General features: G+C 50.3%; 7 protein-coding genes across 7 annotated transcripts; 4 read left to right on the top strand and 3 right to left on the bottom strand.

The window, feature by feature from the left end:
* Positions 1 to 133: 133 nt before the first annotated feature.
* BJX68DRAFT_268860 (YqaE/Pmp3 family membrane protein) lies at positions 134 to 528 on the bottom strand (the record flags this gene model as incomplete). Its single annotated transcript, XM_071046198.1, has 3 exons — positions 134 to 278; positions 348 to 423; positions 480 to 528. 3 exons carry the CDS (start codon positions 526 to 528, stop codon positions 134 to 136), a joined length of 270 nt encoding a protein of 89 aa, XP_070896928.1.
* A 226-nt stretch (positions 529 to 754) lies between these two features.
* BJX68DRAFT_128622 (protein kinase PKP2) lies at positions 755 to 2,871 on the bottom strand. The gene is made up of 4 exons (XM_071036252.1): positions 2,340 to 2,871; positions 2,169 to 2,288; positions 1,827 to 2,109; positions 755 to 1,772 (listed from the first exon to the last, which is right to left on the bottom strand). The coding sequence occupies exons 1-4, from the start codon at positions 2,474 to 2,476 to the stop codon at positions 981 to 983; spliced, it is 1,332 nt and encodes a 443-aa protein (XP_070896929.1). The 5' UTR covers positions 2,477 to 2,871; the 3' UTR covers positions 755 to 980.
* A 971-nt stretch (positions 2,872 to 3,842) lies between these two features.
* On the top strand, positions 3,843 to 7,841 carry BJX68DRAFT_268862 (ubiquitin-specific protease UBP15; the record flags this gene model as incomplete). The annotated part of the gene is made up of 9 exons (XM_071046199.1): positions 3,843 to 4,032; positions 4,211 to 4,355; positions 4,414 to 4,571; positions 4,624 to 4,813; positions 4,864 to 5,921; positions 5,986 to 7,121; positions 7,175 to 7,492; positions 7,542 to 7,671; positions 7,729 to 7,841. The coding sequence occupies 9 exons, from the start codon at positions 3,843 to 3,845 to the stop codon at positions 7,839 to 7,841; spliced, it is 3,438 nt and encodes a 1,145-aa protein (XP_070896930.1).
* Positions 7,842 to 8,247: 406 nt separating this feature from the next.
* On the top strand, positions 8,248 to 9,808 carry BJX68DRAFT_241395 (emp24/gp25L/p24 family protein). Its single transcript, XM_071040827.1, has 4 exons — positions 8,248 to 8,453; positions 8,518 to 8,706; positions 8,776 to 9,055; positions 9,157 to 9,808. Exons 1-4 carry the CDS (start codon positions 8,301 to 8,303, stop codon positions 9,165 to 9,167), a joined length of 633 nt encoding a protein of 210 aa, XP_070896931.1. The 5' UTR covers positions 8,248 to 8,300; the 3' UTR covers positions 9,168 to 9,808.
* A 160-nt stretch (positions 9,809 to 9,968) lies between these two features.
* On the top strand, positions 9,969 to 10,889 carry BJX68DRAFT_241397 (uncharacterized protein). The gene has a single exon (XM_071040828.1). The coding sequence runs from the start codon at positions 10,472 to 10,474 to the stop codon at positions 10,859 to 10,861; it is 390 nt and encodes a 129-aa protein (XP_070896932.1). The 5' UTR covers positions 9,969 to 10,471; the 3' UTR covers positions 10,862 to 10,889.
* Positions 10,890 to 13,980: 3,091 nt separating this feature from the next.
* Positions 13,981 to 14,534, bottom strand: BJX68DRAFT_128831 (uncharacterized protein). The gene has a single exon (XM_071036255.1). The coding sequence runs from the start codon at positions 14,304 to 14,306 to the stop codon at positions 14,022 to 14,024; it is 285 nt and encodes a 94-aa protein (XP_070896933.1). The 5' UTR covers positions 14,307 to 14,534; the 3' UTR covers positions 13,981 to 14,021.
* Positions 14,535 to 14,929: 395 nt separating this feature from the next.
* Positions 14,930 to 15,331, top strand: BJX68DRAFT_268864 (uncharacterized protein; the record flags this gene model as incomplete). Its single annotated transcript, XM_071046200.1, has 1 exon — positions 14,930 to 15,331. The coding sequence occupies one exon, from the start codon at positions 14,930 to 14,932 to the stop codon at positions 15,329 to 15,331; it is 402 nt and encodes a 133-aa protein (XP_070896934.1).
* Positions 15,332 to 16,130: the final 799 nt, after the last annotated feature.

Genomic DNA, 16,130 nt, shown 5'->3' on the forward strand with positions numbered 1-16,130 from the left:
TCTTGAGCCGTCCCATCCAATGCACGACGAAAGATACCTGGGACTGCAACCATTCACTAGGTGTGCCACCCGAAACTAATCTGTGGCATCAAACACCCAAAATCCAACAATGTGCGTCTTTACCCCAGTTGAATCAAGGAATCGTGCCGTAGTTATGCTGCCCTCCGCGCTGGATTCGGTCCGAGTATACACCAGGCGCGGGCTCTGCGATCACAGCTTGGCGATTCTTGTAGTAGACATATTCCAAGTAGTATGCGTGAATATGGCCGGGCAGATAGCTGAGTTCGTTAGCTCCGCATGTTTTCACGACCGTAGATCGGAACAATGGAGGCTCATGACAAACGAACCCTAGTATCGTCAAGAGAATATTGATAAGGAAGTCGACGCTGCAACCTGAAATGAGGAAAACGCCTAGCGGTGGGACTGGATCGCCATGAGTCAAAGTGTCTCGTATTGAATGCATGGTGTTGGGCACGTACTGAAGAGAGTAAGGATGATCAAGCAAAGCATGGAAGCTGTTCCAGCCATTTTGGTATGTTATTGGACTTTACGGTTGGCGATCTGCTGTAGATCGTGCTGCTGTCCGTTCGCTGGTATCTGAATACGTTCCGAGAAAGCTCAGGAAGAGGATCGTAAAGAGAAGGATGAAGATGTAGATGGGAACGTTGTCGTCGTGATCGGAGTTGAGGCGTTTCATCTCTCAAGGCACGGGTTCGGACGACGTCACCATAAACAGGGATGATTTGTTGTCTGAAAGAAGACATAATAGCACGAAGAGGGCGTTGCCAAAGGTCGAGAGTTGGTTGACGTCATTCCGCTAAACTCAGTAGATCCAGGCAGCAAAGTATCGGGGTGGTACAACAAATGCTTCCAGGCCTGATGCAGACTCTGCTTGGGAAGGTTGGTAGATTTTCCTGGGAAAAAGCCAAGGCCGCTCCCGCAGGATCTAGGTTTCGCAGTAGTGTAAGAGTGGAGGTCGTTCATACGGCATCAATTGCCGCTCTAGTCGTGACTTGCTCGTTCTTGTTACCGAGTTTTGAGATTGAAAGAAACGCGTCCACACCGTAGCCTTCCAGACTGTGTAGCTCCAGGCTGCCGGCCCAGTACTCTGCATAGACTCTGCTCATCGGAAGCCCTATCCCCAGCCGGAGATCTGGGAGCCGCGATGTCAGCGTGTCCAAGGAGCTTTCACGGAAGGTCTCCTTGTCCGCACGCTTCGTCTCCTTTGAGACTGATAGCTCTTGCAAGGTCGCTGCCATTGCTGGAACCTGTCCCAGGTTCTCAAGTCGTAGCTTGCTGTGAGGGCCTTTATTGAAAGACCACAGGTAGGGCAGGATCTCTCTAGGAATACCTCCCCCCTGGTCGGAAACACGCATGATCACATGTTGAGGTGCTTCGCAAATCAGCACTTCGATCGGAGGTGGTTTCTCATCTATTTCTTGGTATTTCTCGCTGACAGCCTGAACCGAGTTGCGCAGGAGTTCACCGATTATATACTCCAAATGACTGAGCATATACGGGAATGTCGCATCCAAATGCCCTTGGACTGATATTTCCGGAATTTTATCTGAGCCAGTGCTCTGCATAATCATGTCTTGTACAAGCTTGCCGCATCGCTCGACGACCTCTTTGGCGTTGCATTTGAGAAACACTTCGCCAACAAAGTCCGCATTCAGGTCTGTCCGATCTTGCGATCCAGGGAAGTGCCACGGGGAATTGAAGGTTTCTGTTAGTGCTAGGTGTTGTTCCGCGATGACTCGACGAGAAATTCTCTGTGTAAAGTGCCTTGTCAGTTATGCCTTCTACAGTGGGCGCGGGTCCCTTACTGCTCTAAGCAGAGTGTTCATGAAATGGTCCATAGCGTCTGGGGGTAGGAGATTGCGGCATTCCAGCACGCCCATGGCTAATCTCGGTATAACAACAAGGTGTTCTTGGAGCGTTTTGCGCAGGATATCACAGAAACGGTCATTGTCGTCGAGTGTGAGTATCTCCGGCACCGTGCGAAACCTTTCGAATGCTTTATAGTACAGTTCGTATACGAGGGAGAAATGAGGGTTAGCTACCACGACGTATGGCAGCTTCTGTATCTCCCGCAGACGGTGCGCTAATCTGTAAGCGACCACCTGAGTTAGCAAGAAGCCCAGGGCACTGAAACTAGTAGAACGTACCTAGTCGGAAGCTCGGTGCGCACATAGTTGGCAGAGCTAATCAGCCTCGATTCGGTCAAGGTCCGCCCGAAAAATGTAAGCTGTCGTAAACTGATCGGTCGAATCTGGCGCTCAACGAATCTAAAAGTAATGCATTAGCAAGAAACTACCTCGGCATTGCAAAAACCATACTCATCAAGAGCCGAGACAGGCCTCCATGGCGGAGGACTATGCGAGTAAGTCTCGGCACCAGTAGTATAGAGCGTTCGTGTTGAAAGAGGGCGTCTCTGGAAGGCGCGCCAGCATCGAGCTGGATGACTCCGCAGCATCTCGTCCGCTTAACTTCTCAACGGCGTTTCATGGGTTTCTCGAGGGCTCTCCCGGAGGGCTAGAATCTTGAGGAGCAGAGGAAGAAGCTGGATTTGAGATGAAGGCCTCACACATGACTCACTGCTAACTTCCAGGGGGATAGACAGCTGGTTAAGTCTGCTGCGGGCTTGGGACCTGCCTGGATGCGAGTGGGCTCACACTATACATGCAAATGTTCACCGGGCGGTGAGGAAGCTCCGATTGCGCCTGGCATGTGACCAATGCAGTATAGAGACCGGGGTAAATCGATGGTCGAGATCGCCTGTGCAACCGGCGAAATGCGGAGAGAAGGCCTGTTTTACGTACTTCTCTTAGTCGTTTAGAAGTTGGATTATTCCTCGAGACTTAATCTCCAGCACGAGAGCTTGGTCTATTCGAGATTCTGTCACCATGCTCATCTCAAAGTAACAGATGCAGCGAGACTATGTTTACATCTGGCATCGAATCGCACTGATGACGGATAATGACAGTAGGTACAGGGCCTTGCTTCTTCAATGGGCCTTAAGAGATCGTCCTGAAGGTTTCCGTCTGCTTGTATCCGGGCGACTCGAATCATTCGACAGCTTCTGACTGTCGGGTCTGTTGTTCAAAAATTCGAGTGGAGCAACAAAATCAAAATGATATCACCGGACGCGCCGTCAGGATATTTCTTCAACTTTGCCAACGGCTTCGATATACAATTAGGGGGTTCAATCTGGAGTTAGGAAAGGAAAAGTAGATTTCTCTGGGCATAGAATTATCAGAATGCGATAGGATTTGGTTTGCCCACGCGATAAGAGAAATCTCGGCAGCGAGAAATGTCGTCAGACCCAGCTTACTCTGAAGCACTTACTCTGAAGCAAGCTTTGCGTCGCGATTGAATAGACATCATAAGATGGCAAGATTCGAGGACTCCAAGGAAGAGAAATTCATCAAGCATTTATAGAGCCAAGGACAACTCGAGAGACTTCCTCGCTTGATCCTCGAGAGTTGTGCAGTGCCTTAATAATCTGGGACACTGTTGTGTCCCGCAAGTCCGCTGTTATTATTGGGCCGCGCAGACTCCGCCACAGGCTTCAACTCCTTTGAAACTGGAACCTGTTAGGAACCCAGGCTCTTCCGATACCCTCACTGTCTGTAATCTTCACCATACACATATCTCCCTTATTCGCCCACTCTCTGCGATTTGTGGAATATATAGAACTTTCCCCTTATCTCTGGGTCTTGCCCCCACCCTCACGCTGCAGCGAGCACCTTCCATACTCGGTGCTTGAGCGCACTTTTCTATCTTCATGGACACCGTGAGTTTTCGCTTGGAGATTTTCCTGCAACCCAGAAATTTACAAAATGACGGACAACGCTGTTGAGCCCGAGCTAGAAACGCTAGCTAACCTAGTCCTTTCTCCGGCCTCCCAGCCTACAGATAATCAAATGCTGGTTGATGAATACGAACGATACCACCATGACAGAACCGACGACGTCGTTGTCTCCCACTCGGGCTCTGAGGAGCCGGAGACAGAACCCCCAGCGGATGACTGTAAGACCCTTGCTATACCTGCTCCCCGTCGCCGTCGACCGTCTGCACTCTGCGAAACCACCGGTTTCGCGAAAAAGAGATTTTTTGGCGGCCTCGACGCTGCCTGTCTTCTGGCAACTATTGCTCATTACATTCAATTGCTTTTGGAAATGAATTCTAAATGGTGCATGTGCTATAGTCCCGGCGATGATGGCCCGCGTCCTCCCGAAAGACCCTGAATTGGAAACTATCGAGGAAACATGGCATACATGGCACATTCAGGACTGGCGGAAGTTGAAAAAGAAGGAACACGGTCCGGCATTCAAGTGCGGCGGTTTCCCATGGTAAGTGACGCTGGGCGCATGGTTGTCCGAGTGCTTCATCCTTAACCACTGCTCCCAGGCGGATACTTTTCTTCCCGTACGGAAATCACGTCGAACACGCTTCGTTCTACCTAGAGCATGCTTGGGAAACTGAACCTCCAGAGAACTGGTATGCATGTGTGCAGTTCGCCCTGGTCCTGTGGAACGTCAACGATCCCACCATTCATATTTCCCATGGTAGGTTGACCATCGCACTCTGCTGTATGCTGAGTATGCTCACCAGAAGTAGTCGCAACCCATCGATTTAATGTGGACGAAGGAGATTGGGGGTTCACTCGGTTTTGTGAATTGCGCAGACTCTTCAGCATGCCTTGGGAAGATCGTGGGGTTCCGCTAGTCCAGAATGACGAGGCCAAGGTCACGGCATACGTTCGTGTTGTCAAAGATCCAACAGGTGTCTTATGGCACAGCTTCCAGAAGTAAGGGTCCTCGCAAACTGTCTATTTACGGCAGTACTGACAGCACATAGTTACGATTCCAAGAAAGAAACCGGCATGGTCGGACTGAAGAACCAAGGCGCAACATGCTACCTTAACTCTCTATTGCAATCATTATATTTCACAAACGCTTTCCGCAAAGCCGTCTATCAAATTCCCACAGAAGCAGAGGCGTCGCGAGATAACAGCGCCTGGACTCTTCAACGGCTGTTCAATAACCTCCAGACAAGCGATTTCCCCGTCTCGACAACTGAACTTACGGCCTCGTTTGGTTGGGAATCACGGCAAATTTTCGAGCAGCAAGATGTTCAGGAGTTGTCGCGGAAGCTAATGGAGAGATTAGAAGAGAAGATGAAGGGCACACCCGCAGAGAAGGCACTTCCGGACCTGTTCGTCGGCAAAACGAAGACCTATATCTCATGCATAAATGTCGACTACGAATCATCGCGTGTGGAAGATTTCTGGGATATCCAACTCAACGTGCGAGGTAACAAGACACTTGATGATAGTTTCAGGGACTATATTCAGGTGGAGACTCTTGAGGGCGAGAACAAGTACGACGCGGGTTCTCCATACGGCCTGCAAGATGCCAAGAAAGGAGAGATTTTCGAAAGCTTTCCTCCGGTGCTGCACCTTCACCTGAAGCGCTTTGAGTATGATATCCATCGCGATGCGATGATGAAAATCAACGATCGACACGCCTTCCCGATGGAGTTTGACGCGTCGCCCTATCTCTCCAAGGATGCCGACAAGTCAGAATCATGGGTCTATCAATTACATGGTGTTCTTGTTCACAGCGGTGATCTGAACGCGGGCCACTATTTCGCCTTCTTGAAACCGACTAAAGACGGATATTGGTATCGCTTCGATGATGACCGTGTAACGAGGGCGACAGACAAGGAAGTGCTTGAAGAAAACTATGGGGGCGAATATGAGCTGCCGAACGGCACAGTCGGGGTGAGGCAGCCGTACACTCGAGGGCTCTCTACCAAACGATCGACAAATGCCTACATGTTGGTCTACATCCGCAAATCTAGGTCCGATGACGTTCTTCTTCCTATTACCACTGAGGATGTTCCTGCCCACATCGGTATGTCCGCACTCTTATTGGCGTATATGTCATTTCTCAGCGTTAACCCTCACATTCTTTGCAGAGAAACGATTAGTCGAGGAACGCGCCGAATGGTTGCGCAAGAAGAAAGAAAAAGAAGAGGCGCACCTGTACCTCAGTGTCGGAGTCTTGTCTGAGGAGACTTTTAGGAACCACAACGGATTCGATCTAACGAGCTTCGACCAGTCGACTGCCGAAGCGGCGCTCCCCAAGCAGTATCGGATCCTCAAGACGACCAAGGTCAGTGAATTCGCTGAGAAGATAGCGGAGGAGAAGAATATTAACCCTCACCAACTCCGCTTCTGGGTCATGGTTAATCGCCAAAACAAGACGATGCGCCCGGATCAAGTCATCAAGGATCCAGAAATGACGGTCGAGGAGGCGTATAGCAGATATGGCACCAAGGGTAACCCATTCAGAGTCTGGCTTGAGGTTGGCCAAGCGTCTGCTGATGGTACCGTTTCCTGGCCGGATGGTAACGGCTCGGTGCTTGTCTTTTTGAAACATTTTGATGCGCAAAAGCAGACTCTGGCTGGTGTTCGTGCAGTATACGTTCGAAAGACCCAGAAGGTCGCCGACCTGGCGCCCACGATTCTCGAGATCATGAATTGGCCCGCTGGGACAGAATTCATCCTCTATGAGGAGATCAAACACAATATGATCGAACTCATGAAGCCAAAACAGACATTCCAGCAATCGGAGATTCAGGATGGTGACATTATCACTTTCCAAAAGTCTATTAAAGAGTCAGAACTCCCTCCCACGGCACTGTACACGGACGCGAAGCTTTACTACGACTACCTTCTAAACCGGATAACCGTTACTTTCGCGCCTCTAAAAGCGAACGACGGTGATGAAATATCCTTGGTTCTGAGCCGGAAGATGTCTTACGACCAGTTTTCTAAGAAAGTTGGTGAGGCCTTGAGCGTGGACTACACACATCTGCGTTTCGCTCCAGTCATCGCCACTACCGGGAAGCCGAGGGCGTACATCAAGAGGAACCCCAATCAAAACGCACAAACTCTTCAAAACATCCTCTTCGGACAGATGGGCGCCTACGCAATTAATAACATTCGCCAAGATGCCCTGTACTATGAAGTCTTGGAGACGAGCCTGAGCGACTTTGAGTCGAAGATCACTCTCTCAGTAACGTGGCTTCCCGAGGGTATTTCCAAAGAAGTGAGTCAAGCGACACCACTAGCCTTTGTCGTGGATACTAACAATCATATTAGCAAACCGTCGAAGTCCTCGTGCCCCGGGAAGGAACAATTTCGGACGTCCTGGCTGGGTTACAGAAAAAGGCCAGCATCGACGACGAATCAATCTGCAATGTACGAGTTTACGAAGCACACAACCATAGGATATCCAGGGACTTGCAGCCCGACTCCAAGATTCCTACCAGCTACCAAGATTATCTCACCATCTACGCAGAAAAGGTGCCCGAGGAAGAGTTGAACCTGGAGAGCGGTGACCAGACGGTGAATGCTTTCAACTTCGAGAAGGAAGCCTCAAGGACACATGGTGTGCCTTTCAAGTTCGTTGTGAAGCCAGTAAGTTTGCAAGTCAACCATATCAATGCGCCCTGCTAATTCCTCGAAGGGAGAAATCTTCAAACAAACCAAGGAACGACTGTCGAAGCGAACCGGCCTTAAGGGGAAGCGGTTTGAAAAGATAAAGTTTGCTGTTGTACAGCGTCTGCACCCCTCAAACCCACGGTATCTTGAAGACGGTAAGTACTACATACCATCATGAGTGTATTAGCTGGCGTTACTGACAAGTACAACAGATGATATACTGTCAGATATAATTGGTGATTCTGGTGATCTGCTCGGTCTCGACCATCCGAATAGTAAAAGCAGGAGCTTTTGGAACAGCAGCCAGTCCTTCTTCATCAGATAAGCGTTGAGCATAATGATACACCCCCCATATATTTTATACGGCTGGATAACCACACCTTCTGCTTGTGGCTCTGATCAGCCGTGATACAATCTCTCATTGTTGCTGTAGACACTGGTTATGATATGATTACGAGGATACTAGGTGCTCCAAAGAGGGACTAGTTCTTGCGACACAGACGCAGGAATATGCATCAATAAGATTTTCAAAGTCATGCATTAAAAAGATACCCAAAGATAGTAAAATCGGCCCAAACCCTAGACTTGTCGGAATAATATACAGGTACGAGATCTAGCTACACCGATGTACGCTGCCGGTTACCTTGGCGGCGACCAATGATAACGCGGGGGATGCAAACAAATCAAACAGCGCAACAACACAGCTGGCCAGAACTTCATATCCTTTGCGTGTTTCAATCAGCCAGCGAAAACAACATTGAGCCCAGCTCTCAATCCGTCCAATATGCGATTCACAGCTCTGGTCCTAGGCCTTTTGGCCTGCCTGGTGTCCTCCGTCACAGCAACCGCCCTCACATACCGACTCGAGGCCAACGAGAAAGCCTGCTTCTACAAATTCGTCGAACAGCAAAACACGAAAGTCGCCTTCTACTTTGCTGTCAGTCTATCAATGCAATTCCACTAATCACTGGAGTGAAAAGCTAACAATTGTTACCCTGTAGGTTCAATCCGGTGGTTCTTTTGATGTGGACTACGCTGTCGTCGGACCCGGTGAGAAGCCCGTCCTTGACGGCACCAAGGAGCGCCAGGGCGACTTTGTCTTCACAGCCCAGAGCATCGGCGAGTACCGATTTTGCTTCAACAATGAGATGTCTACGTTTGCCGAGAAGATGGTTGATTTCGAGATCGCGGTACGCAGCCCTTTGCGCTACCTCCTGTATACACCAACATAACAAAACTAACTCTATTCCCACCCACAGCTCGAGAATGAACAACGCGCCGAACTCCCCTCGCGCCAGGGCGCCAACCCCGAACAAGCCTCCGCTATCGAAGAATCCATCTTCAAGCTCTCGGCCCAGCTCTCCACCATCTCCCGCAACCAGAAATACTTCCGGACCCGCGAAAACCGCAACTTCAGTACCGTGCGCAGCACTGAGCGCCGTATCTGGAACTTTAGCGTGATTGAGGGATTGATGATGGTTTCTATGGCTGGGTTGCAGGTGTTTATCGTCCGCTTCTTCTTCCAGGGGGCGAGGAAAGGTACGTACACCCGCTGAGTCAGACAGAATAATATCTGGCTTTGCCCAGATTTTGTGGAGGGACTAGCGCAAGGGAACTCGCTGGCTAACTTTTGCGCGCAGGTTATGTGTGATGAGTGAGCAATGACTATAGTATATGATTCTCTGAATTGTGGCGTCTGTATCTGTATCTACCTTTATCCTCTGCATGTCTAGATCTCAAATCTTACCGCCCTCATTCTCCATCTGAGCCCGGGCAATATTGACGAAAGTACCAAGGTTAACCTACTAGGGCGATAAGCGGAGAGTTAGCATAAGTGGTGCCCATCGGTGGTGTGGACCTTGAACCACAAGGAAGCCAGCAATCCCCGTTTCTGCGGTGATTCAATCCCCTCCCATCCCTCCGCTACTCTTCACGTATCCAGCCCCCAGTCAATCGCCTAACAGGGTCGGACCAGGACACGATACACCCCAGTTTCACCATCAATCATCGCGAAGGACGAGATAGGTCAACTGACTAGACGAATGGCAGCAAGGAATCAGGACAGCAGGTGTGGCGTGAGCACAGAGTGTCCGCCCTTCCACATCGAGCATCAATTCTTCTTACCATAACATAGCCATCATCTACCCACCTAATCATCTTCACCTTCACGGAACAGGATACATGCATGTCTCTTCTGGGAAGGAAGGTCCTGAACGACCAGCGTACACAATGAGCTCGTGGGTTAACCAGGACCGAAACAGAATAGACGTGCAACGACCGCTGACAATGACGTTCACCGGACCATCCATTGCTCCATCCGGACGCACCTTCACCTGCCTGCAACTGCAACCCGAAACAAGCTTGCCTGCTTACCTGCTTGCCTCGTCAGCCCTCGACGTTAAAGGCAAGATTCGACTCATTTGGGCTCAGCTGGAATTGGGGATTCTCGGCAGTACGTCAGAAGGAAACCATGCAGGGCGCATCCGTGACACGAATCCAACTCGAGAAAGAAAATATACATCATATTCTCCAACTCGACAATTTCTTGGAATGGAACGGCATGAAGATCTTGCTGGTCTGGACCTTTTTTTTTTCAAGCTCGCCTTTTGCTTCCAGCAATAATAATCAGACTAACTAAACAGGTAGCTGGACAGCGCTAATGTGCTACGTTGCAGAGTCGGGCTAATGGAGCCCCCGTCTCCGCTCGAAAAACGAGGCGAAGTATGAAAGCGGATTCAAATTGTGGATGAGGTATCCACGGTCTTCGCGTGTCATATCATGTAGGGAAAGGCAGGCGAGCCAATGCTATGTCGGTATGGGGGGTCGGTGTTCAACTCCGCCCCATTGATATCGATATTGATCATTTCCAACTCAGTCAATGCACAATGGATGGCGACGGTAGGTGGGCAACGAAAGGACGAAGCGGATTTGAGGTTGAGCTGGCCAAAGCCTTGAATGAATGAGGTATGCATGGTCAGGGTCAGGATTTCCCGGTTCGAGTTGGAGGCGAAACAGGGCTGGCGGAGAAGGTTGTATCATAGGAAGCATGCTATGGGATGCTTGATTCAGGGTCCTAGGACTACTCCGCTACGCAAAGCAGTCCCGATCTATCTGCTACCTACTCCAAGGAAGATTCGCCCTCGACCAATTATGATAATATATGACGTTTCGCGTTCCTCCTCTAACCGGATGGATATCTGGGTTGTTCTCTTTTTTTTTTCGGTTGGTTGGGGATCTGGAGCGAGAATCTCCTGTTTTACTCGATCAATAGTGTCTGTCCAATATTTTCCAGAATCCGGGGTGCATTATCACTCGTCAGGCCTGTGGAATATCAGAAAATACTAGTTGTTGAAAGGGTCTTTCAAGTTCTCGCAGTCGCCACTTGGATGGTGGCACGACGATACGGGATTACATCACGCCTTCGAGTCATTGTAGGGCTTGGTCGAGTTTCATTTTTGTCCATTGAGCTCTGTGCTGCTATGGAACAAAAGCAATGCAGTAAATCAGATTAATGTCGTGCATTCTCAAATCTAAGTCTGCTGACTTTGAAACTCTATAGTAACATTCTAACCTATCAAACTGCGCTTCCATCTATACATGGATTCGAGCTCAAGGCACGGATGCCTTTTGACCCCATCCTGGTTGCTTCAATCCCTTACGGCAGCAGTAAAGTCCGTTAAGTATTAGTTTGTCGCCTGCGCTCAGAGAAAGTTTCGTCTGTATAGGGTTTGGTGGGGCTGGGCTTGCTAGTTCGTTGGGACTTCGTGGATAAACAGCCACTGTGCTGCACACTCAAGATGCCTAAGAGGCGTTGCACACTAAGCATCAAGTTGCAATCCTGATACACTGCTTCTTCAAGCATTAAATAAAGGATGTCGGCGTAGCTCCTCTTCGCTTCGAAGCTCGAGGGTAGAGGGTAGAGGAAGACATCGCTAGATCGAGCTCACCTAATATCAGGCAGGTCCCGTGTCTGTCTTGCAAGGACTTATTGGCAGGCCATTCTTTGCATAAAGGTTATCCAGCGAGGCATTCTGGAAGATGTGGCACTTTGTCGATGCTGATTGATCCTGCGAGAACAGTCACGAGCCTCAGCCGACAAGTGAGTTGTATGAATCCGCGATGGGTGACAGGTGATCTGGTTTCTTTCTAGCACCTATGGTTCGAAGCACACGAGGTTAGCATCCGGTAACTCTTTTATTATCTCCGAAGTGGTAGCTAGGGTAATAAATGGGCCCGTTGAAGTTCAGCCTCCGTATTAGGGTTCGGACGCAACAGGCGACCGACTTGCTATCCACGGTACTTCAGGCATCACGATTCTGAATAGTTGGTTCTGAGATTTGGTGTAGGCTCGAGGGACGAGTTTCGACTAAATCGAGACGCACAGGAAGAGACTTTGGGAAACGAGAAGGAGGAGGGTGAGAAGAAGGTCGAGTCCTGTTTTCGGTCAGTCACAAATGGCGGCTTCCAAGTGGGATAGGGCTATTGATACTGACAGAGTAGACGCGATGAGGTTTTGCTGCCAGACTTTGGGAAAACTTGAGGTTTGAAGGCTTTCGTAGTTAGGCTAAGGAGCACAGGTATAGGGGGGTCAGGGCATGAGGCTCATGGTCACTATATTCCTAAACGTCATGGCCACAGACTGACTGCAGGCGGAGAATTGTGAGTATCTCGTACGAAAATGAAGAATAGTCGAACGAAAATGAAGAATAGTGAGTATCGAAGACGGAAAGGAGACCATGCTGCCCGGACTTCGCAATAATGAGGCGTCGATCCCAGACGTCACTCCAAGCGGATATCCAAGCCCCCCCGAGAGTCGCAGGGGTTAGCTTGACGAGAACGCGGCTATCAGTTTACACAGCTACTAGCCATAAGCACTAGTAGTAGCATGGCATACAGCTTGAATGCTGCAGTGAAACAATACCCCGATACCCCGAGGTTGGTAGCAGGTCATGATTCTAGACGGTCTGTTGCTGTCGAATGACGTTGGGTCCTTCCCGATATCGTTGCCCACGCAACAGGACGTGGCTATCCGCTGTCTGCTGTCGTCACAAGCAGGCGTCCTACATCGTACAAAGTCCTTTGACGTTCTATGCACGGAGGAAAATGGAGTACTTGCAAACGAACTGTTTAGTATGACGTTTCCCCACAGGTAGGCCCATGGGATGAGTTAGCGAGCCGGTTACCGAAGTCATTGATCGGCTATCTGATGTAGGACCCTCCAGCGGCTTTCTAGATGTGCTGGAGCAGAGAGTGACATCAGCCTAGGCAGCTACGGCGGCGACGAGGATGGTCGAGACTCGGAGGCAGGGAGACGGGGTATGACGAGCATCCTCCACACGAGGGATCGGTCGCTTATTCTAATCGCATGGTAAATCCCCAGGAACATTGTGTGATTGGTATACAATGTAAAGCATATTCTTGCACAATTCCTCCGCGTGGACTTCTCAGGGCCTCTGTATAGCAAGGGTGTATCTGAGAAATATGAAGCTGTTCTTGTCGATAGCTGTAGAGGCAGAAGCACGATAATACGAAGTATGACAGTTTAGTCGAGCAGGATCGGCAGACGCTGGGTCGACTCGTTCCCTGTCGTTAACTTGTGCAGTTTACTGGTCCAGATAGCCCATAGATCCAGCCCACTCTACAATGGTTCAATTAGAGCTTGCAACACGGCGGTCGACCCACTTCCTCCACATGAGAAGGAAAAGCAGAGCAGTGCCGAAGACCCCTTTGACGTCTTTTGGCCTGGTCAGTGTTCAGATTAGGTAGGGCTACCGAACGGTCTCGCGGAGAGCTACCTCCCCTGGCAGAAAGGGTCCAGGCCATGACTTCATCCGATCTGACAAATGACATATCTCGAGTCTATCCTTTGGTCGAGCATTGAGTCGAATATCCTCAGCTTATCGTGTCTGGGGTAGCTGCCGCGGAAAACCATATGCAAAGAGGGGTAAAATCGAAAGCAACTAGAATTATTCAGCTCTTCTAAAGTTGTCCATGAAGCTCCATGTCCTACTCCATGTAACTAGTGAGGCTAGCTGAGGAGTAGGAGTTCTCGTATACGGAGGACTAGTATACTCCGTAGTAGCACACATAAAACGAGTACATGAGGCGTCAGCAGGCTGACGTCATTGGCTGGGGAGCAGCCTCAGCCCGAGCCAGTCTAGAGGCTAACACCACTGCCTGCGACTTCCGTCAATTTCTTCAATGTCAATCAATTCTCGTTACAGAAACATTTTGGGGATCAAAGTCTGGAAATTTATTTGCACCCATCTAGACCTCCCCGGACAGCTTCTCCAGGACTGTGATCTTGTCGTCTGCAGCCGGCGATCGTTTGACGCCAAGAAGGCATTCCACCATGCCTCCTGGCCCAAACTTCGCTTCAAACCTTACAAGCAGAAACTGCAGCTCTTAATCCCCTCTGCGTAATTCGCCTTGCCGTCCACTTCGTCGGGACCCTTTTCCTACTTTCGCTGGTCCGTCTGACGTGCAAGTGGATGCCTCAGAGCACTCATTCCGCGGTCAGTCGACCATCTGCTTGGGGCGCTCCCGGCCTCCAGCCCGTCAGGTCGAGAAGGAAGATGTCCTTATCCAGCTGATCTACAGCTGTACAACTCTGTACTGGATCCTCGAATCGGAAATTGTGTTTGTCCTGCAGCAGCTCGTTGTATAAAGAAAGGCCCGCTGTCCACCCGGCGGGACGTACGGTGACCTCATTCTGGCTCCGCTGCATGAAGCCAGAGTGGGTCAAGCGAACCATCGCTGCGAGAGCTTGCTGAACCGCTCCAATTGCCATTAGGATCCTCGCTGCAGCGTCGCTGTTGTACTCCGACCGCTGGGGGCTTTGCGGCTAGCGCCTCCGGAAGGGACGCCCCAGGAACTCTGATGTCATCGCGCACTTTGTCCATTTGCGATGGCGAATCCCAGCGTCAACGCTCCTCTGATCGCCATGTGGTTGGATCCAGTCAATGGTTAGCCTTTTTTCTAGGTATTTTACTACTGCTGGGCTAACTCCGCCGTTGTTCGGCCACTAGGGCTGTGAAATCATACTCGATCTGGGTATTGGATTGATAGATATAAGTTTCCGCTAATCTCGTTCCGATCTTTCTCACTTCCATATCTCTCGGAACTCTTTCACGCGAACCTGACTCTAAGCTACTACATCTTGACTTCCTAAGCCTGAAGGTGAGCGCGTGCAAACCAAGCCGTCAATACTCAACGTACCCCCTCCCTCCCAAAAGCGTCACACCGTTACCTGGGCGTTCAGAGACAGATCGTGGCCTCACGTCGGATGGAATCATTATTCCTCCAGAACCAAACGAATGTCTCCAGCTCACCCAACGGCAGATAACCGATGACAACCATCACGTTGCGTGGTCGTCCACGTCCAGTGCATGCTTGTAAAAGCTGATGATGATGATGAATGCAACTGACGTTGAGCCTGCAGACCTTTTCAGTACCTGCCTGATGTCTACTTCTGTCAACCCCCAAACCTCCTCCCCAACAGGCGGAGAGCCCGGTCGTCCTCCCGGCAACATTATACAAACAGATCGGTCTATGGATCGTCACCACGGAGCATCCGTCGAAGACTACAGCCGCATCATGCTCGAGTATACCCAACGTCGCATGGCCGGCTTCGCAGACACAAGCGACAAAGGATACGCTAGCAGTCGCAGCAGCAGAGCCAGCAATGGCAGCGGCCAGAGCGGCAAGTCCACCAGCGGCGGCCTCGCTAGTCAAGCAGCCGGTCAAGTCCCGCCGAATTTCCGCCACAACAGCGACGACGATTCCAGTGCTCTCACCGCCGGTCCCGCAGTATAGTAGTCTGCAACAACAACCTACCGGCTCCCAGCTGTCTGCGCTGTGAACGCACTTCAGCATCAACGCAGTCGACGAGTCTACTATTGCTTTGTTCAGCGCGGAGTCTTGATTCATTCTACTGGAGGCTTGGAAGCGATGTTGCACACATCGGAGTCCATTGATCGGCCAAGGTCGTGACTGCTATCCATTTCAATTCAGCGTTTTCCTTTCTGTGATAGCGATCGAGCGGAGCGACACCCAGCGACAGCGATTCAGGCTCTCACGCCTTTGCCCTTCCATGCCCTCCGTACCTACCTTTTCTTCCCTATTTTACCCTTTTTCATGTTCATCCAACACCGAGCGGTATGCCCTCATTTATATACTGCGACACGTTTCCCCCCTTACCAGAGCAGGCTGATGGTGCCGTTTTTGAGGGCTGACCTGACGTCCAGTTATGACATGCTCACTGGCTTGGCTTGTCTGGACGTTTGCTCAGCTCTCTGTCATTTCCTTACGATTTGATACAGATAGTTTGAGTTAGACGAGCCAAGTCCAGAAACCTTTTCCCAGTAACGACTGATACGATCCAAAAGCACGGGTCAAAAGCACGGATATCGAGATTGATCTGGCATCCTGTGCTTCTGGTTCCCCCTGTATGATATGCCTGTACGATATGTGTACGATATGTCTTGTACTATATTCTTTTCTGTATACTACGAAGCGACTGTATCTTCTGTCAATTTGACCTTTTCGACCTAACTTGCAATTTGAGCCTATAAAGTGTCTATCCACGTCGCCAACCACGTTAACTCCGTCGGTG

This window comes from Aspergillus pseudodeflectus, assembly GCF_044049435.1.
Source record: "Aspergillus pseudodeflectus strain CBS 756.74 chromosome Unknown BJX68scaffold_34, whole genome shotgun sequence".
Lineage (NCBI taxonomy): Eukaryota > Fungi > Ascomycota > Eurotiomycetes > Eurotiales > Aspergillaceae > Aspergillus > Aspergillus pseudodeflectus.

Bases quoted from the DNA above. Each gene is read 5' to 3' on its own strand.
- BJX68DRAFT_128622 (XM_071036252.1), bottom strand. From the start codon at position 2,476: ATGCTGCGGAGTCATCCAGCTCGATGCTGGCGCGCCTTCCAGAGACGC. The intron at 2,110-2,168 runs GTACGTTCTACT...GGTCGCTTACAG, and splicing joins CGCACCGAGCTTCCGACTAG to ATTAGCGCACCGTCTGCGGG. The intron at 1,773-1,826 runs GTAAGGGACCCG...CACTTTACACAG, and splicing joins TGAACACTCTGCTTAGAGCA to AGAATTTCTCGTCGAGTCAT.
- BJX68DRAFT_241397 (XM_071040828.1), top strand. From the start codon at position 10,472: ATGAATGAGGTATGCATGGTCAGGGTCAGGATTTCCCGGTTCGAGTTG.
- BJX68DRAFT_128831 (XM_071036255.1), bottom strand. From the start codon at position 14,306: ATGGCAATTGGAGCGGTTCAGCAAGCTCTCGCAGCGATGGTTCGCTTG.
- BJX68DRAFT_241395 (XM_071040827.1), top strand. From the start codon at position 8,301: ATGCGATTCACAGCTCTGGTCCTAGGCCTTTTGGCCTGCCTGGTGTCC. The intron at 8,454-8,517 runs GTCAGTCTATCA...GTTACCCTGTAG, and splicing joins AAGTCGCCTTCTACTTTGCT to GTTCAATCCGGTGGTTCTTT. The intron at 8,707-8,775 runs GTACGCAGCCCT...TCCCACCCACAG, and splicing joins TGGTTGATTTCGAGATCGCG to CTCGAGAATGAACAACGCGC.